This window comes from Triturus cristatus, chromosome 9 (genome assembly GCF_964204655.1).
Source record: "Triturus cristatus chromosome 9, aTriCri1.1, whole genome shotgun sequence".
NCBI classification, from domain to species: Eukaryota; Metazoa; Chordata; class Amphibia; order Caudata; family Salamandridae; genus Triturus; species Triturus cristatus.
In genome coordinates this window covers 153,270,712-153,286,383 of record NC_140592.1, presented here as the reverse complement: position 1 = coordinate 153,286,383, position 15,672 = coordinate 153,270,712, and the positions used below count along the sequence as shown (strand labels likewise).

Genomic DNA, 15,672 nt, shown 5'->3' with positions numbered 1-15,672 from the left:
ACCGATCAATGAAAATACACTTTTGGGTTCTCAAATATTCAGTCAATATGTTTTTATATTTCTCTATTCATATGAGATTGCGTTGTCTTTGCAGGCACGGGCGTACAATAAACAGATCCGTCCTGCTGTTTTAGATCACAGCGCCGGCGTGAAATGGACCAACACCTCTCATCACCCTGCATTTCTTGTAGGGGAAGAAGTAAGTGCTGAAGTGTTTTTCGTATTATGAACTGTACACAAGTTGGAATATGTGGTGATTGGTCTGGATAGCCCTTTGTGAAACCTCGCCTTATCAACAGAATGTTGTGCCATGACCAGGAGAATGTTAGGACAAGAGTGAGGTAGAAGCGAGGGGTGGACTTTTACAGCTGTAATCAGGTCATATCTTTAATAAAGAAATTACTGTCTGCTCAAGAAGCTTTTTGCTCAGCGTCCGGCAACAAGATCGCTTCAGAATATTATCTTCCTTTGATAAGCTTCTGTTTTAGTAGATATGTTGTAGTGGGGCACTGAGTGCAACTATTTGCTACAGCAGACTTACTGGGGCCTCAATAAATGTATATCCTCTTCCATTGGCGACCATTTTAATTGACGATAGAGTTTAACCTGTTCTCTTGTCCAAAGATGCATGAGAATACCTTTTCAAGCAATCATGTCTCTTTGAACTAATAATTGCTCAGACGGCGCTTTTGGGTGCCAGCTGATAGGGACCTGATTCTGATCTCTTCAGTGTCTTTTTTTGTTTTATAGAACATTTTTATTAAAATTTTGTGTTACAGCACAGCAAGAATCCAATTTCCATACATTGAAATACCTTCATGATCACATTTCTAAAGTTTACAGTCACAAAATAAACTCTTGTTCCCTTTATATAAAAATTAAACAAATAAGAATCAAGGCAGGAAAAACACCCCGACGATATTAGTAACCTTCTGTACATTCTTTCAATTTTCCTTCCACCTCTGGATGGGTTTCCTAAATTCGCCTCCCAAGTAATCTGCCCTTTTTGATTTTCTTGCATAAATCCCCTTCTCTAAATTAAACACAGCGAGAAGCCTAGCTACCCACTGGTGTAGTGTTGGGGGCGCTCTATCTAACCATTCCTTTGCTATACACATTCGTAAGGCAGACATAGCCATAAATAACAACTGAGCGTGAGGCCCCTGTTCAAGCTCTCCTTTAATCCCGAATATAATCCATACTGGCGAGAGGGTGATCTTTATCCCCAAAGACCTATCAAGAAATGTTTCTATGGCTCTATGTAGTGTGTACATCTGCGGGCAGGTAGCCAAAATATGAATTATATCTGCCACCAAGGAATCGCAACGCGGGCAAGTAATGCCTGTGGTTGCTCCCCACTGAGCTATCCTTGCAGGTGTATAATATAGGGAATATATCATCTTATTGTGCTGGGCCTGTAGCCCAGCTGAACATAGGGTAGTCTGTCCCAAATCCAATGAATCCTGAAAGCAATCCTGCTCTATCCCCAGTTTCTCTGCCCATTTAGTGCCATATTTCCCCAGGTCGTCAGCCTTTGTTGCGGAGAGCTCCAAAAAAAATCTGCGAATAGTACAATCTGCCCCACTTTCATTAACATCAAGGATCTTATTTTTACTGAACCCTGCCGACCCTCCCTGTTTTTTGGAAAAGAAACTCCGGACCTGTAAGTATTTGAAAAAGCTCCTTCTGTCAATCCCATATACTGCCTGCAACTCTGCGAACTGGAGTACCCCGTCCGGCCCCATCACATCTCCTAGTCTCAAGATTCCCTACCTTCCCCAATCGGCCATGACTGAGTCCACAAATATTTCTCCTGGGAGGGACACATTCTTAAACATACAAGTGTATACATTAAACCTTCCAAGACCAATTTTTTTCGAAAAGGCTCCCCATATCTTATAAGCTGCCTGCAGCGTCTTGAACCTCGTTCTTTTGTAGTAGCTAGAGTCTGCACAATTAAGAAAGCAAGTCCCCGCATCTTCACCCAAAAGCGTCGCATATACATCGGTGGAGCTAGATTTTACTTTTGGGTCCCCTGCCGCTCCACCTAGCAGGCCCTGCATGTACTGAAGTGCCGCCGCCCAATAATACATTTTAAAATCCGGGACCGCCCAACCTCCTCTAGCCCTAGGAAGAGTCATGTACAGCAGTGCCCTCCTCGTTTTACCGTGTGCCCATATGAATCTATTGATTATTTGTTCCAGTGTCAAAAACCATTTGGCCTAAAAAAAAAAGTGGAATTGCCCTGAATAAATAAAGAAATTTAGTCAAAATAATCATTTTTAACACATTCGTGCGCCCAACTAGTGACAACTGAAGATTATGTATCCTGTCGAGATCTCGTTTAACTTTACTAATCAAAGGCTCAATGTTCCTGTCCACCGTCTTGTCGAGGTCTGCCGAGATGCTAATCCCTAAATATACGGCCGAACTGACCACCCGCTCATCATTACAAACTGTCCTGCTATTTTTAATTATCTGGGTTTTTGCCCTATTGAGCTCGTATCCTGAAACCTGCCCAAACGCCTGAGCTTCTGCCTCCACCTCTTCAATAACCCTGACTGGCATTGAAGTGACAATTGCCACATCGTCTGCATACGCAAATGTTTTAAATTCTCGCGCTTGAGCTTTCAACGGCAGAATCCTATCGTTTAATTCCATCCTGTGTAACAGTGGGTCAATGTATAAAGCGAAAAGGAGTGGCGAGTACAGGCACCCTTGACGAGTCCCCCGCTTAATCTGGAAAGGTTCAGTGTACCCTTTATTAATTCTAAGTCGGGCTGTAGGACCTCTATAAACAGCCTGCATTGCTTTTATATATCCCTCCCCTATGCCGCTCCACCTCATGACCATCCAGAGGTAGTCCCAGGAGACCCTATCGAATGCCTTCTCTGCATCTAGTAACAGAGCAGCCATAGGGTCCCCGGAGACCTCCACTGCATCGAAGAGGGTAATAACTTTCCGTATGTGCTGTGCCCTTCCCTGGTATAAAGCTGTGCTGGGTAGGGCTAACCAGTCCCTCTATCACCCTGCATAGTCTTAGAGCCAGAATTTTAGAGAAAATCTTTGCATCCGCATTCATAAGAGTTAAGGGTCTATAAGACCCTGGCTCTAAAGACAGTTTGCCCTTTTTCAAGATTACTACTATGTCTGCCCCTGCCCAGGAATCTGGTATAGAAACTCCCCCTTGCGCCTGCAACATCGTGTCCCCCATATCCCTGCTTAGAGCCCCTTGGAAGACCTTATAAAATTCGACAGGTATCTGATCAGGGCCTGCCGCTTTACCTGTTGTGAGATTATTTATTGCCATGAGTATCTCGTCAAGGGTTATAGGGAGTTTGAGTGCCGCCTTCTCCTCCTCAGGAAAACCAGAGGCTAATATGTCCTTGAGATACTCCTGGATGGCTATTGAATCCCTTGGCTGGTCCTCGTTGTATAGTTCTGCATAGAATAACCTAAAGACCTCCCTAATCTCCCCAGAGTCTGTTACTATATCTCCTCTGCCGTCTGAAATATCCCTTATTTCCCCTACTGCAGCTTTCTGCCTCATGCGAATTGCTAAGGTGTGCCCCACCCTCTCACTTAGCTCGTGGCATTGTTCTTTCTTGATTAAAAAGTTAGCTGCTGCCTTACTAGCAATACTCTCAATTGCCTCTGCCTTACCAGCTACAATTTTAAGAAGGATTTGCTCTAAGGGCATCCTCTGCTGAATTGCTGTCTTCAACAACTCCTCTGCTTCCGCCAGAGTCTTAATACGTTTTTTCAATCTTACATCTTCCTGTTTTTGTTTGTGTATACTGTAGGTCAGGGTCTCCCCTTGTATGCCTGCCTTAAATGCATACCATGCAACACCGGAAGAAGTGCTTCCTCTGTTGATCTCCCAAAAAGCTATAATCCAATTATTCATGTGTTTAATATAATTCTCATCCTTTAGCAGTGCCCTTTCGAACGTCCAGGTACTTTCTCGCTTAGCTACCCTTTCGAGCTTAACCCCTTCAGTGCCCGCCCCTTTCCCCGCCCTGTGCCGGCCGTTGCATTAGCGGGCGGGGTCTATGACGAGCTGGACTCGTCATGGGCACAGCGCTACCGCGGCCCATGACGAGTCCAGCTCGTCATGGGCACTGAAGAGGTTAAGGGTGATGACTAGTGGGTTGTGATCAGAGACAATCCGGGGGAGTTTCTCGATCTGGGTTCTTGCGATTAAAGAATTAGAAACTAAAAAATAATCCAGTCTCACGCAGATCTTATGTGGTGCTGAATAATATGTACTGCCGGTGCCTACAGGATTCCGGCGCGCCCAGACGTCAGTTAGCGAATTATGCTGAGCCAAATCAACTATTGCGCGACATGTCTTTTTTTTTTTTTACAACCAAGATAAAAGCGCCCCCCCCCCCCTCAATCCCTAAACCAACCAGCCCATTAATGTTGAAGTTTCCACAGCAAATTATTGGCTCCGGCCATAGGGCTAATTCTGAGTCCAAGAACTCAAAAATGTCCGGGTCGTCTTCCGTTGACCCTTAAACTGACACTATAGTGAACGTTTCCCCATTTACTATGCATTCGAGGAGGACCCATCTGCCCCACTGGTCTTCAATCTTTCTTTTAACTACGATACCACTTCCTTTGGCTAATACAGCCACTCCCCTGGTCTTGGAGCCTTGTTTAGTATGCGCGAGCAGAGAAAAACCCAACTGTTCCAACAAATCACCCTTTGTCCCTTCTATGTGTGTCGCCTGTAGACATACAAGATCTAATCGCATTGGCCTCAACAAAGCAGCCACCCGCTATCTTTTAATGTGGTCATTGAGCCCAAAGAAAATTGATTAACATGATCCACACACTCATTAGAATACATCATATGGCAGTCCCACCTTCTCAGCCAGTAAATTAAAGAGGCTTGTATAACGTGCTGAACTGTGCTGTATGTGCTCCCCCTTGTGCCCCCTCCTCCCCCAACCCCCCACCCACAGGACCCCCCCTTGAAACCTCCCCCCACCCCCTTACAGGCAAATGGCTCAAGCATGACCTATGTGTGACCGCTTAGTTTGCAGCCATCGCAGCCTCCTCCCTCTCCAATGCCAGTTCAAACCAGTGTGACCCTCTATCGTATAAGTGCCAAATCACATTTTATCCCCAAAATACCTAACAAAAAAGGAAAAGAGCCAGGATTATGATTAAAAGTTCCTATATGGTCAGGGACAAGCAGTTATAGCCCCTTCTTATGATGTCTACTCCTTAGCTCTAGCATCACATCCACCCTTCTGCCCTTTCAGTTCCTCCATGTGCTGTTTCGCTTTCACCTCAGAGGAGAACATTTTGACCAGCCCCTTTGTAACCACCTTGAGCCTTGCGGGGTATAACAAATACGCCTCATATCCGAGACCCTGGAAGGCAGCTATCAATTGCCTTAGCCTCCACCTTCTTTCTACAGTGGCATGGCAGAAGTCAGGTCGGGCAAATAATGTGATATCCTTAAATGTACGCTTAGACTCAGGCTTGGCCTTATCGATAATTTCTTGTCTAAGAAGATAGTTACCCACGTAGACCAAGATTGCCCTGGGCCTATCCCCCTGGGCCGCCCCATGCCCTTTCCTCAAGGTCAAGGGAAACCGGTGTGCTCTCTGCACCTCATTCTCCCAATTCCAGGAGGTCGTCTCGGGGAATGCACCCTTGAATAGGTTAACAACAAACATCCTGGCATCCTGCCCTTCCACCCCATCGACCACACCCAGTAGTCTTATGTTGTTCCGCCGCTGGCGATTCTCGAAATCCTCCAGCTTCCACTGGACATCCTCAACTATCTTTTCTTGTGCCTGTTTGAAAGTTTGCCATCTGCTAACATCATCCTCGAGCCTTCCTGTCCTTTCTTCCACATGTGCCACTCTGTCTGCCATATCTTCATACATTTTGTTCATTCTCCTCAGCAAGCTTTGGATCTTTTTCATTGCCTGTTTGGCCCTACGGCTCTCCATCCTAGCTTCTACTTGCATCTGTTTTAATGTGCTAAACAGTAAATTCAGTGAGGCAGACTGAGTTTGAGGGGGGGTACATGACACGGTATCGCCTGGTTGCTTGAGCAGATTACCGCCATCCTCATACATTTGTGACGTGGCTGAATAATCCCAGACCTGTTTCCTGGCAGTATCAGAGGGGCTTTCCAGCGCCTTAGCTCTTACTTTAGACCTCCTTTTCTTCTGGGTGCTCTTCTGAGCGGATGTTCTACTTACAGAGTCTGTGTCCTCAAGCGAGCTTACTTCACTCGACAACAAAGATTCAGAGTCTTCATTTAATGAAAAAAAGCAGTCTCCCTCAGGTGAGCCCGCGCCCCCTCTGTCCTGAATTATCCCTTGTTGTTGTGAGATATTTGCAACGTCACGGCATACCAAAATGGGATCGCATTCCCGAGTACTCACTGTTCCCTTTAATGCGATCAATTCCGCAGAAGCTCGAGCACTCCCCTCCGTATTGTTTCCAGTTATGGACGCTGCAGGATCTCCAGTGTTGTCGAGGTGCTCTTTCTGTCTTCCACCCGTCTGTTCTGTATCAGTGTGCTCTGTGCTCAGGTTCCCGCTCCTAGGTGCTTCCCCGGGCGGAGCCTGCATCACAGCGTTGCTTGGTTACCAAGCTTCCAGCGTCCTCGAGGCCGGCTTCGCTGTCTCCCTTCTCTGCATTCTCCGTGCTCTCCAGCGACTTGGCAGCAAAAGCCTCGGTTAAGGTAGGCTGGCGTAGGGAAGTGTGCCTGGGCTTGAGTACTTCTTTCGGGACCTTCTGTGTTGAGGCTTTCCGGGCATGGTCGGCGGTGTCTTTGTTTGCCGCGATCACGGCACAGCCACCATTCCCGTGCTGTTCACTTGGCTTCTTTGTGAGCGTTGTGGGGGCCCTTCGCACCATCCCCGTGGAGCGCTGCGCTGCGCTCGGTGCTGGGGTGTCCTTGCTCATCTCCTTGGTGTTTTCCAAATCCTTCTGGTCCTTCGCCTGTTTTGGTCCCCGTGGAGGCCTCCTGTGCCCCACTCTCGATCGTAATAGCAATGCGGCTATTCTTGTGAGGCCGTGTTTAGTTAATGCGACAAGTAAAGCTGCCGAGTGTAGTAACCACCGCGTTGCACCGCGATCCTGCTGCCTCACAACCGCGGGGTAGTCCTGGCCGGTAGAGATCCACAGCATCCTCCTCAACTCGCCATCCTACACTGGAGAGAGAGAAGGGAGATCTGCGACTGAGTGCTACAGCCTGTCAGCGGCCATCTTGCCTCCACATATATATAATCAGTGTCTGTTAGTATTTTTTATGCTTGTAAAGACTTTAATCAGTACATGTATTGTATTGTAATTGCATTTATATAGAGCTGGCTACCCCTGACGAGGCGTCAAAGCGTTTTATTCGGTGTGTAGCATGTATGAAAGCTTAGAAATGTAATGCTGAGAGTTGTGATTTCGGTATCATTTTAGTAATCTAATGGTTACTTGTGCAATACTTGTATGGTTTGTATTGCTGTTATTAGGATTTATGACTTTTCATGTTTAAGTTTATTGCAGGTCCATTGCATGTTTAACTAACATTCCTGCAAGAGGACGAAGGGCTTGGGAATAGTCAATCATATATTTGCTAAATGCCCTCATATAAAGTGATATCTGCAGAGTCTCCTCTGTTCAAGGAACCTAAAGGGATGGAGGGCTTTAGGATTAGATTTTTGTTTCTGATGATTCTAACTTTATTTATCTAGAATATGATACCATCCTTCTGCTGTTTGTAACCTCTGCAGATAACGGGTGTGCCTTTTACCCAACACTTTTGCATTATTTTTATTGTCCCAAAAGTTGTGGAAGGCTGAGACAGCCTTGCCGGGTGTTTGGATAGTAGTCATCTGCCTGGCTTTGTACTTGCTGTGCTGCCCTGTCCTAGTACTTATCAGAACAACCATGTGTGGTTTTCCCCTAATAGCCTGAGAATCATGCAGGGATACTGGAGTACCTCTCTACTTTTAATGTTGCTATCATAAATGGCATTTGATGAGTTTGGTTACCATGCTCTCAAACAAGGATATGTGGTGGATGACGGAGGTGGCAGCATGATTCTGGTCGGGGCAGAGGCTTTTCTACCTCCACCCCAGGGGTAGACCACCCTGTGAAAGATCAGTTCAGTTCTCATTACTGGGGGTCCCTTAGTCTCCATTAGGGCTGGAAAATGTCTGAAGGTATCTGAAACGTGGTTGTGTTGGTCTGTGAGTGACTGAATACGTGAATGTCTGTTCCCCTATATGTGTGCTCCAAGAGATGGCGGTCTCCTTTATGCAGAGCTGTTGAGGTCCATTTCAGAAATTCCAACCTGCGTGTGCACATTCTTCTGTTCCTTTACGCAAGTCTGCTTACCTGGTGGGTAGGAGAGGACTCCGGCCCATGTGCTTCGATTTACAGTTGGTTTCTACTCTTGAGTGAAATCCACCCCTTCCTAGATGCTAATACACCTCACATTAAACTGGCTTCATTGTGGACACTGGAGAGGGATCCTACAAAACTGGCCCATGAAAAGGTGGAGAAAAGCTCCCTCCGGATTGGAGGAGCTCTTTGGAACTTTCAAATGTAGCAGTTTCATTGTTTGGCTCTCAGTAATTACTTGGTTCATCTACATCACCATGACACAGAGGAGACTTACACACATGTTCAGAAAGATTACCTTCGACCAGACTGGGCCGAAGTCTGAAAAATCCTATAGAGTTGCCCTAATGCTTGATCTGAAGGGAAAACAGGAGACCTATTTCCCTGAAAGAAGAGTTACTACCAGGCATCAAGATACCCCGAGGAAGGTTGACTAAAGCCCAGTTGTTAAGGACTTTTATGGCAAAAGCTAAAGTAACCAAGATACCCCTATAGCCATGAGGTCACCCCAGCCAAGTTGCCTTGGAAAATCAAGAACTGCAGTAGCATTGAGGAACTGTCCTTCCCCTGGAGGAATCCGCAAAAGTGAACCAGCTTCATCACCGATTCATGCCTGTAGTGTGACCCTGCCCACCTCTTCTTCACACCAGTGGACCGGGAAACAGTACTCCTCACACTCTTGTAAGTTCTGGAGCCGCTAGCAAGAAGAGTGTATAGTGATTTCAGAACCTTCACCTTGAGTAATCCAGAAAAGTGAGCCAGCTTCATCACTGATTCGTGCCTGTTGTGTGACTATGCTCACCTCTTCTTTGCACCACTGGACCGGGAGACAGTGCTCCTCACACACTTGTAAGTTCCCAGAGCTGCTAGCAAGAAGAGTGTTGGCTGATTTCAGAACTGTCTCAATCAGTGGAACCCAAACATTTCTGGAGTTATCACTGGTTGTGAGTGTGGTCCAACTTCATATATAATCTGTTCCCTTTACAGTGGTTACAGGTAACACCGTGGATTACTGTTGGTGTCCCCATTGCCTAAATGTGCCCTTCTACCTGAAAATCTCTCCCAGAACAAATAGAGATTGAGCCACCAAAACATTTTTGCCTATCTTTGTGACGGTCAGTAGGAACTGGCCTCCTATTTCCTTTTGTTCCCATAAGAGGTCTGAGACCATTTGGGCCATATCTGGTAGAGATAACTTGGCAGACAATATATGCACAGGTGTATGCCCCAACCATTGCCAAACAACCAATGGTTGTGATGTGTGCCCAACAGTGTATATAGATAAAGCGCAGACAGCAGTACTGGATTCCCTCTGACAAAAGAACAAGTACACCCCATGGATCAGCATTGCAAGCTTTTCCTCTAACACACATCCGATATAAGTAGAAGCAGTTTGACATTAAGACAGTCCGAAGAGAGGAGGAGCTTCGCGCGCATCCAAGATGGTCGCGTGAGCACAGGGCTCCCCGGACCCTTGCCGCTCCTCGCAACTTATCCTGACATTATCCTGGATTTGTGGACTGATTCTGGAAGATGAACCTTGGCTGAATCCACAACTCTTCTCAGAACGAAAATCGGACCGGGGAGACCTGAAATACAGCGTCTTGCATTTTGGAGGCCCACCTGGAAGCTGTGCCCGGTGCTTTGGTGAACCGTGGGGCCGGGGAGTAGTTGAACAACAACGGCATCGGAGCCTTGCCAATGACCGCGCCCCCACTTTCAGTTTCGCTTTTGCACTTCTGTATGTCCTGATCGAGGAGCTACTTGGCACGGCTGGGGCGTCCTCCGGCCTTGGTGCTGGACTGATTTGTGCCTTTTTCTCAACTCTCCCGAGCGGGCTCTCGGACAGTCAGTGTCTGATCTGCTGGTGCCCCTTTGCTACCGGTCCGGGCGGACCCCACCGGTGAGCATTGCCCAACATGGGGGGCAAGGGGGATCCCGAGAAACGGAAGACCAAGACGGCCCAGCGTGGAGGACCAGTCCAGAGTAACATCATGGATCGCTATACCCAGGGTAAAGGGACCCCCGGGCCGGCGAGTGCAGTCATGGAGGACTCCGGTGGGGGCCCGTCCGTCCCCACGGAATTGTCGCTGCAGGACGTTATGGGCGCCATCAACGGCATAAGGGAGACCATCGCCCAGCAGTACGAGGCTCTGGCCCGTAAAATTGACACGGTTGCCATTGATGTTACGTTAATCCGGGCGGATCTCTCTAAGACTAACGAGAGGGTTCAATCGCTGGACTTGAGGACATCCACTCTTGTTGCGGATGTATCAGACCTCCAGGCAACTCTTGGCGATCTAAAGTCTGCAAACGACGCGATGTCCCGGCGGCTGGAGGATTTCGAAGGTCGGGCACGACGCAATAATATCCGTGTCATAGGTGTGCCGGAGACTTACAACAATCGTCCGGTGGACCTTATGGTCGAGGATCTCATCCTCAATCATCTTGCTCCTTCGGGCCTGAGCAAGTTCTTCGCCGTGGAGCGTGCCCATCGTGTCCCGGGCGGTAGGCCTCGACCAGGCGCTCCCCCGAGGCCTATCATTGCAAAACTTTTTCATTACAGAGACCGGGATGCGATCCTGCAGGCCTCGAGGGTGCACGGCCCAGTTAAATATGAGAATTCCTCCGTCAACCTCTTCCCGGACTTCACCCAACTCGTTCAGAAACAGAGAATGAGCTTTCAGGGGGTGAAGCGCCGTCTTCGAGATCTGGACATCAAATACTCTATGCTTTTCCCTGCCAGGCTTCGTGTGGAATATGAAGATCGGACTCTCTTTTTTTAACGCCCCGACACAGTGAGTTACTGGTTGGATTCCCTGCCAGAACCAGGAGACCGGACTGGGCGTACTGGCGGTGCCGAGGGCGGTGGGCCTCTGCAGGAATGATTCTTGGTCCTCCACTTTGACATTTCCTTCTGTGCTCAGCCAGGTTCTACTTCAACTGTATATTTTGTCTATTAATGTTTCGTCTGGGTGCGGGCGGGGACGGGTCCCTTTCCTCCTCTAGGGTCTTTTTGTAGCATGGGATTGTTAGGGCGACAGGCACACTGCAAGTTGGGGGGGCTGTATAGTCCGCAGGGGTGCAGGGTGGGGGGAGTATTGGTGTGGGGGTGGGAGGGAGGCAGTGGTGGTTGGGTTGTGTGTTTTTTCTTTTCAAGGCGGTGTTTTTGTTTCCTTTCAGTTTCAGGTGTCTGGCTGCGTGCCCGGGGACTCCAGCTTCTTGTGTTGGGATGGGGGGGGGACGGGTTGAAACTGATGTCTTGGAACGTCAACGGATTGGGGGACCGTATCAAACGTGGGGTTGTGTTGCAATATTTGCGTCGATTGGCCCCTGATGTGGTATTTCTTCAAGAGACGCACTTGGTGGGAAATGTATGTCATGCTATGAACAGGGGGGGCTACCGACTGGTCGCACACTCTGGCTTCACCACTGGCTCCAGAGGGGTGGGCATCTTGCTGCGCTCTTCCCTCCCGCTTGAGATTGACAAAGTTACTCTTGATGATAGAGGGCGCTACGCGTCTTTGACTGGACGGTGGGAGGGGCAAACTCTTTCATTGGTTTCGGTCTATGTTCCCCCGGGCCTCCAGACCTCCACTTTCTCTGATGTGGGTCGTATGTTACTTGAACTTCCTGATAGTCTCCTGCTTGTGGGTGGGGATTTTAATTCTGTGATTTCTGGCGAGTTAGATCGTTGCCCTCTCTGCCGCCCAGGCGTGGCTCGGCGGGTTCTTGGACACTTTCGGTCTGGTGGACTGCTGGAGGTTGATACATCCGACACAGAGTCAGTACACATTCCACTCCGGGGCCCACGGGAGTCTCTCCAGACTAGATTATTTCCTTATGCCCGCGGCCCAGACCACCCGGGTCCGGGAGGTTAAGCACCTGGCCCGGGGCATTTCAGATCATTCCCCATTGTGGCTCCTCTTCGATACCGGGATGCGATCCGCCGGGCGGATCGCCCCCATTAACCCCTGGTACTTGCGTGACCCCAAGATTCGCAGGGGTCTCATTAAGTCGCTTGATCAGTATTTTCTGGAGAATGAGGGGTCCGTCTTGTCCTCAGTGTCCCTGTGGGAGGCCTTCAAAACGGTCCTCCGAGGACACGCCCTATCCCTGATCGTGGAGGCCAAGAAAGCTAAGAACGGGGAGGTGGTTGCGTTGGAGGCTGAGATATCGGGGTTGGAGGCTGCCTTAGAGACGGGTGTCACTCAGGACGGGGTCCACGCCCTCAGCCTGAAGCAGTTCGAATATAAGTCCCTTGTTACGGATGCTGCTCGGACAATGTATAGGGATAAGGTAGACTGTATGATGCTGGGGATAAGGCGGGTAAATTGATTGCTTGGCTGGATAAGAAGGAGAGAGTGAATCGAGTGGTCCCCGTGCTTCAGACGTCGGAGGGAGTAAGTGTGACTGACCCTGGTGAGATTGTGGAGTGTTTTGCGGACTACTTCTGTGCTGTGTACTCCCCGGTGTCTGCTAGAGATGAGGCTGACGCTCGTCACTTGTTGAAGGATATTGCTTTGCCCTGCTTGTCGGTGGAGGAGCGTGAGCAGATGGATGCCCCACTTTCGGTCGACGAGATTGCAACCGCGATTCGTTCCCTTCGCTCAGGCAAGGCTATGGGCCCCAACGGACTCCCGATTGAACTCTATAAACTGCAACCGGATAAACTTGCGCCATTTCTCCGTCGTATGTTCTCGGAGTCGCTTGAACTCGGCTCTCTCCCTGATGACCAACGTCTGGCCACTATAGTCGTGATTCCCAAGGACGGTAAGCCTCGGGACCGTTGCGCCTCGTACAGGCCTATTTCTCTGCTGAATGCAGAGCCGAAAATCCTTGCCAAGGTTCTTGCGAACTGCCTGCTTACGGTTATTTGCGATCTGGTGCATCCGGACCAATCCGGTTTTATCCCGCACCGGAATACGGCCCTTAACTTGCGGCGCCTACACGGCGTACTTGCAAGGGCGGAATATCTTTCAGAGCCGGCCATCTTGGTTTCCTTGGACGCCACGATGGCCTTTGATACGATAGAATGGCCGTATCTTTGGGCCGCCCTGGCAAAGTTTGGCTGCGGGGCGGGATTTATTAGTTGGGTTAAACTCTTATACGCTGCCCCAGGTGGTCGTTAATGGGAGGGTTTCCCGGCCTTTCGTTCTTGGGAGGGGCACTAGGCAGGGGTGTCCGTTGTCTCCCCTGCTCTTCGCGTTGGCTTTGGAACCGCTCGCTGCTTGGCTTCGTTGGGAACCGTCGATAAGAGGGATCCAGTGGGCCCCTGGCTTCGAGGATCGTGTTTCGTTGTACGCGGACGACATTCTCTTGTACCTCACCTCACCACGTAAGTCACTCAATGTGCTCTTTGACATCCTCACTTCCTTCGGCAAGAACTCTGGTTTGATCATTAACTGGTCCAAATCTTGTGTCTATGCTATATCCGGTGGCTTTCCTCTCTTGCCTTCTCGTTTTCCTATTAAGGCGTCCAGCTCCGGCTTTACGTACCTGGGGGTGTACGTCTCATTGGATCCTGCTGTCCGCTACGAGCATAATCTCCTCTCTCCACTTCGGAGATTGAGGTTAGACGTGGCCCGTTGGCGTAAGCTTCCCTTTTCTCCCCTCGGTCGTGCGGCACTTTTTAAAATGATGTCTCTTCCCCGATTCCTTTACGCACTTCAGAACTCCTTTGATATTATTCCGGCGGCCTACTTCCGGGAAGTGGAGAGCTTGCAAAGGAGACTTGTTTGGGGCGGTCGTGCACGTATTGCTCTTGCAAAACTGACTCTCCCCTGGTACGACGGGGGCATCGCGCTCCCGGACATCAGGAGGTACTATTGGGCTTCCCAGCTATCTGCTATTGACCATGCAACGTACGCACCTGGTCCGAATCCGGCTTTCGAAATGGATAGATTTTTGTTGCCTGGCGGCAACTTTAACAGAGCGCTTTACTCTTGATCGGCTGGGAGGACCTTAACCGGTCCCACTAAGATTGCAGTACGCTTGTGGAAGGCTGCGAATGTGGCCATGGGCTGGAAGGATCGCTTGACGGGCGCGACCCCCTTGTTTGCGTCTGAAAGATTGGGAAGCCTCTGGATGACGAAGGGATTCGAGCGTTGGGACACGATTGGCATCAGCAGAGTAGGTGACCTTTGGGTGAAGGGTGCGGTTAAATCCTTCGCTGCGCTGCAGAGTGAGTACGAATTGAGTGAGAGGGAGTTCTTTCGGTACGTTCAGGTTCGGCACGCTTTGCTCTCGGCCATTGGGGCGGGGACTACAGTCCCTGTGTCTTCGCCACTCGAGGACCGCATACTCGACGGTCACTTGCCCGACAGTACTATTTCCCTTATCTATAAAAAACTAATAAACATTCGGGCGGATCTCCTCGTGCGTCTGCGGGAGGCGTGGGTCGGGGATGGGGTGGAACTGGACGACGAGGACTGGCAGTCTGCGCTGTCCTCCCCTAAGGAGGTGGCCATACCCGCGCGTCTCCGTCTTGTCCAGCTTAAAATTCTCCACCGTGTCTACGTGACGGGCCCTCGTTTAGTTCTGATGGGTTTCTCTGAAGACGGGCTCTGTAGGCGCGGCTGTGGGCTCAGCGCCACTTTTCTCCATGTTCTCTGGGAGTGCCGTGAGGTGGCGGAGTATTGGCGCCAGGTGCATGCTGTCATGGAATGTGTCACTGGGGTCGCCCTGTTGCCTGAGGTTCGCCGATGTTTGCTTAACGTGTGGGAGCCTAACGACTATAATGCGGCTCAGACTCGGTGGGCGGCCCTTGGGAACATGGTTGCTAAGAGGGACATCGCACAGCTGTGGGGTTCCCGGCGGCCTCCCACCGTGTCAGTATGGAAGGAGAACATGGATTGGTGCATGTGCAGAGAGAAGACTGTGTATGTGGCTCGGGGTAAGCCGGGGGCGTGGGGTAGAGTTTGGGGCCAGTGGAACGCGTACCCAGGGAACATCTGCACACCCCCCCTCGTGGACTCATCTGATGCTGCCTTGTCCCCCTGATCCTGAGGTTCCCGGACTTTTACATTTCACCTGTAGATGGTTGTGGCTCTCCCGTCGCCCCCACCTCCCCCTTGATCATCCTCATTGACCACCCGAGGGTGGAGTTGGTACTGTGTGGTCCCCCGGCAGTGGTTAGACGCCCCCTTTTCGATGGTTTACGCCTTGTTTTTTTTTTTTTTGGTGTTATTTTATTTTTCCTTTTTTGTTTGTATTTCTAAAATTTCTGTATCCTGATAACTCCTGAGGTGCACTCAGTACTTTGTCAATTCGGCTGAGCCCCAGGGGGCCCATTGCCTC

The 15,672-nt window shown here is 49.7% G+C and overlaps 1 protein-coding gene across 1 annotated transcript in view; it reads left to right on the top strand.

Annotated features, from left to right (window-relative positions):
• The window catches only part of ACTR8 (actin related protein 8), a 177,176-nt gene that overhangs the window by 39,109 nt on the left and 122,395 nt on the right, over positions 1 to 15,672 (top strand). The window contains exon 4 of the mRNA XM_085624632.1: positions 95 to 199. Within this exon, the coding sequence (XP_085480758.1) occupies positions 95 to 199 (105 nt within the window). The remainder of the gene's footprint in view (positions 1 to 94; positions 200 to 15,672) is intronic.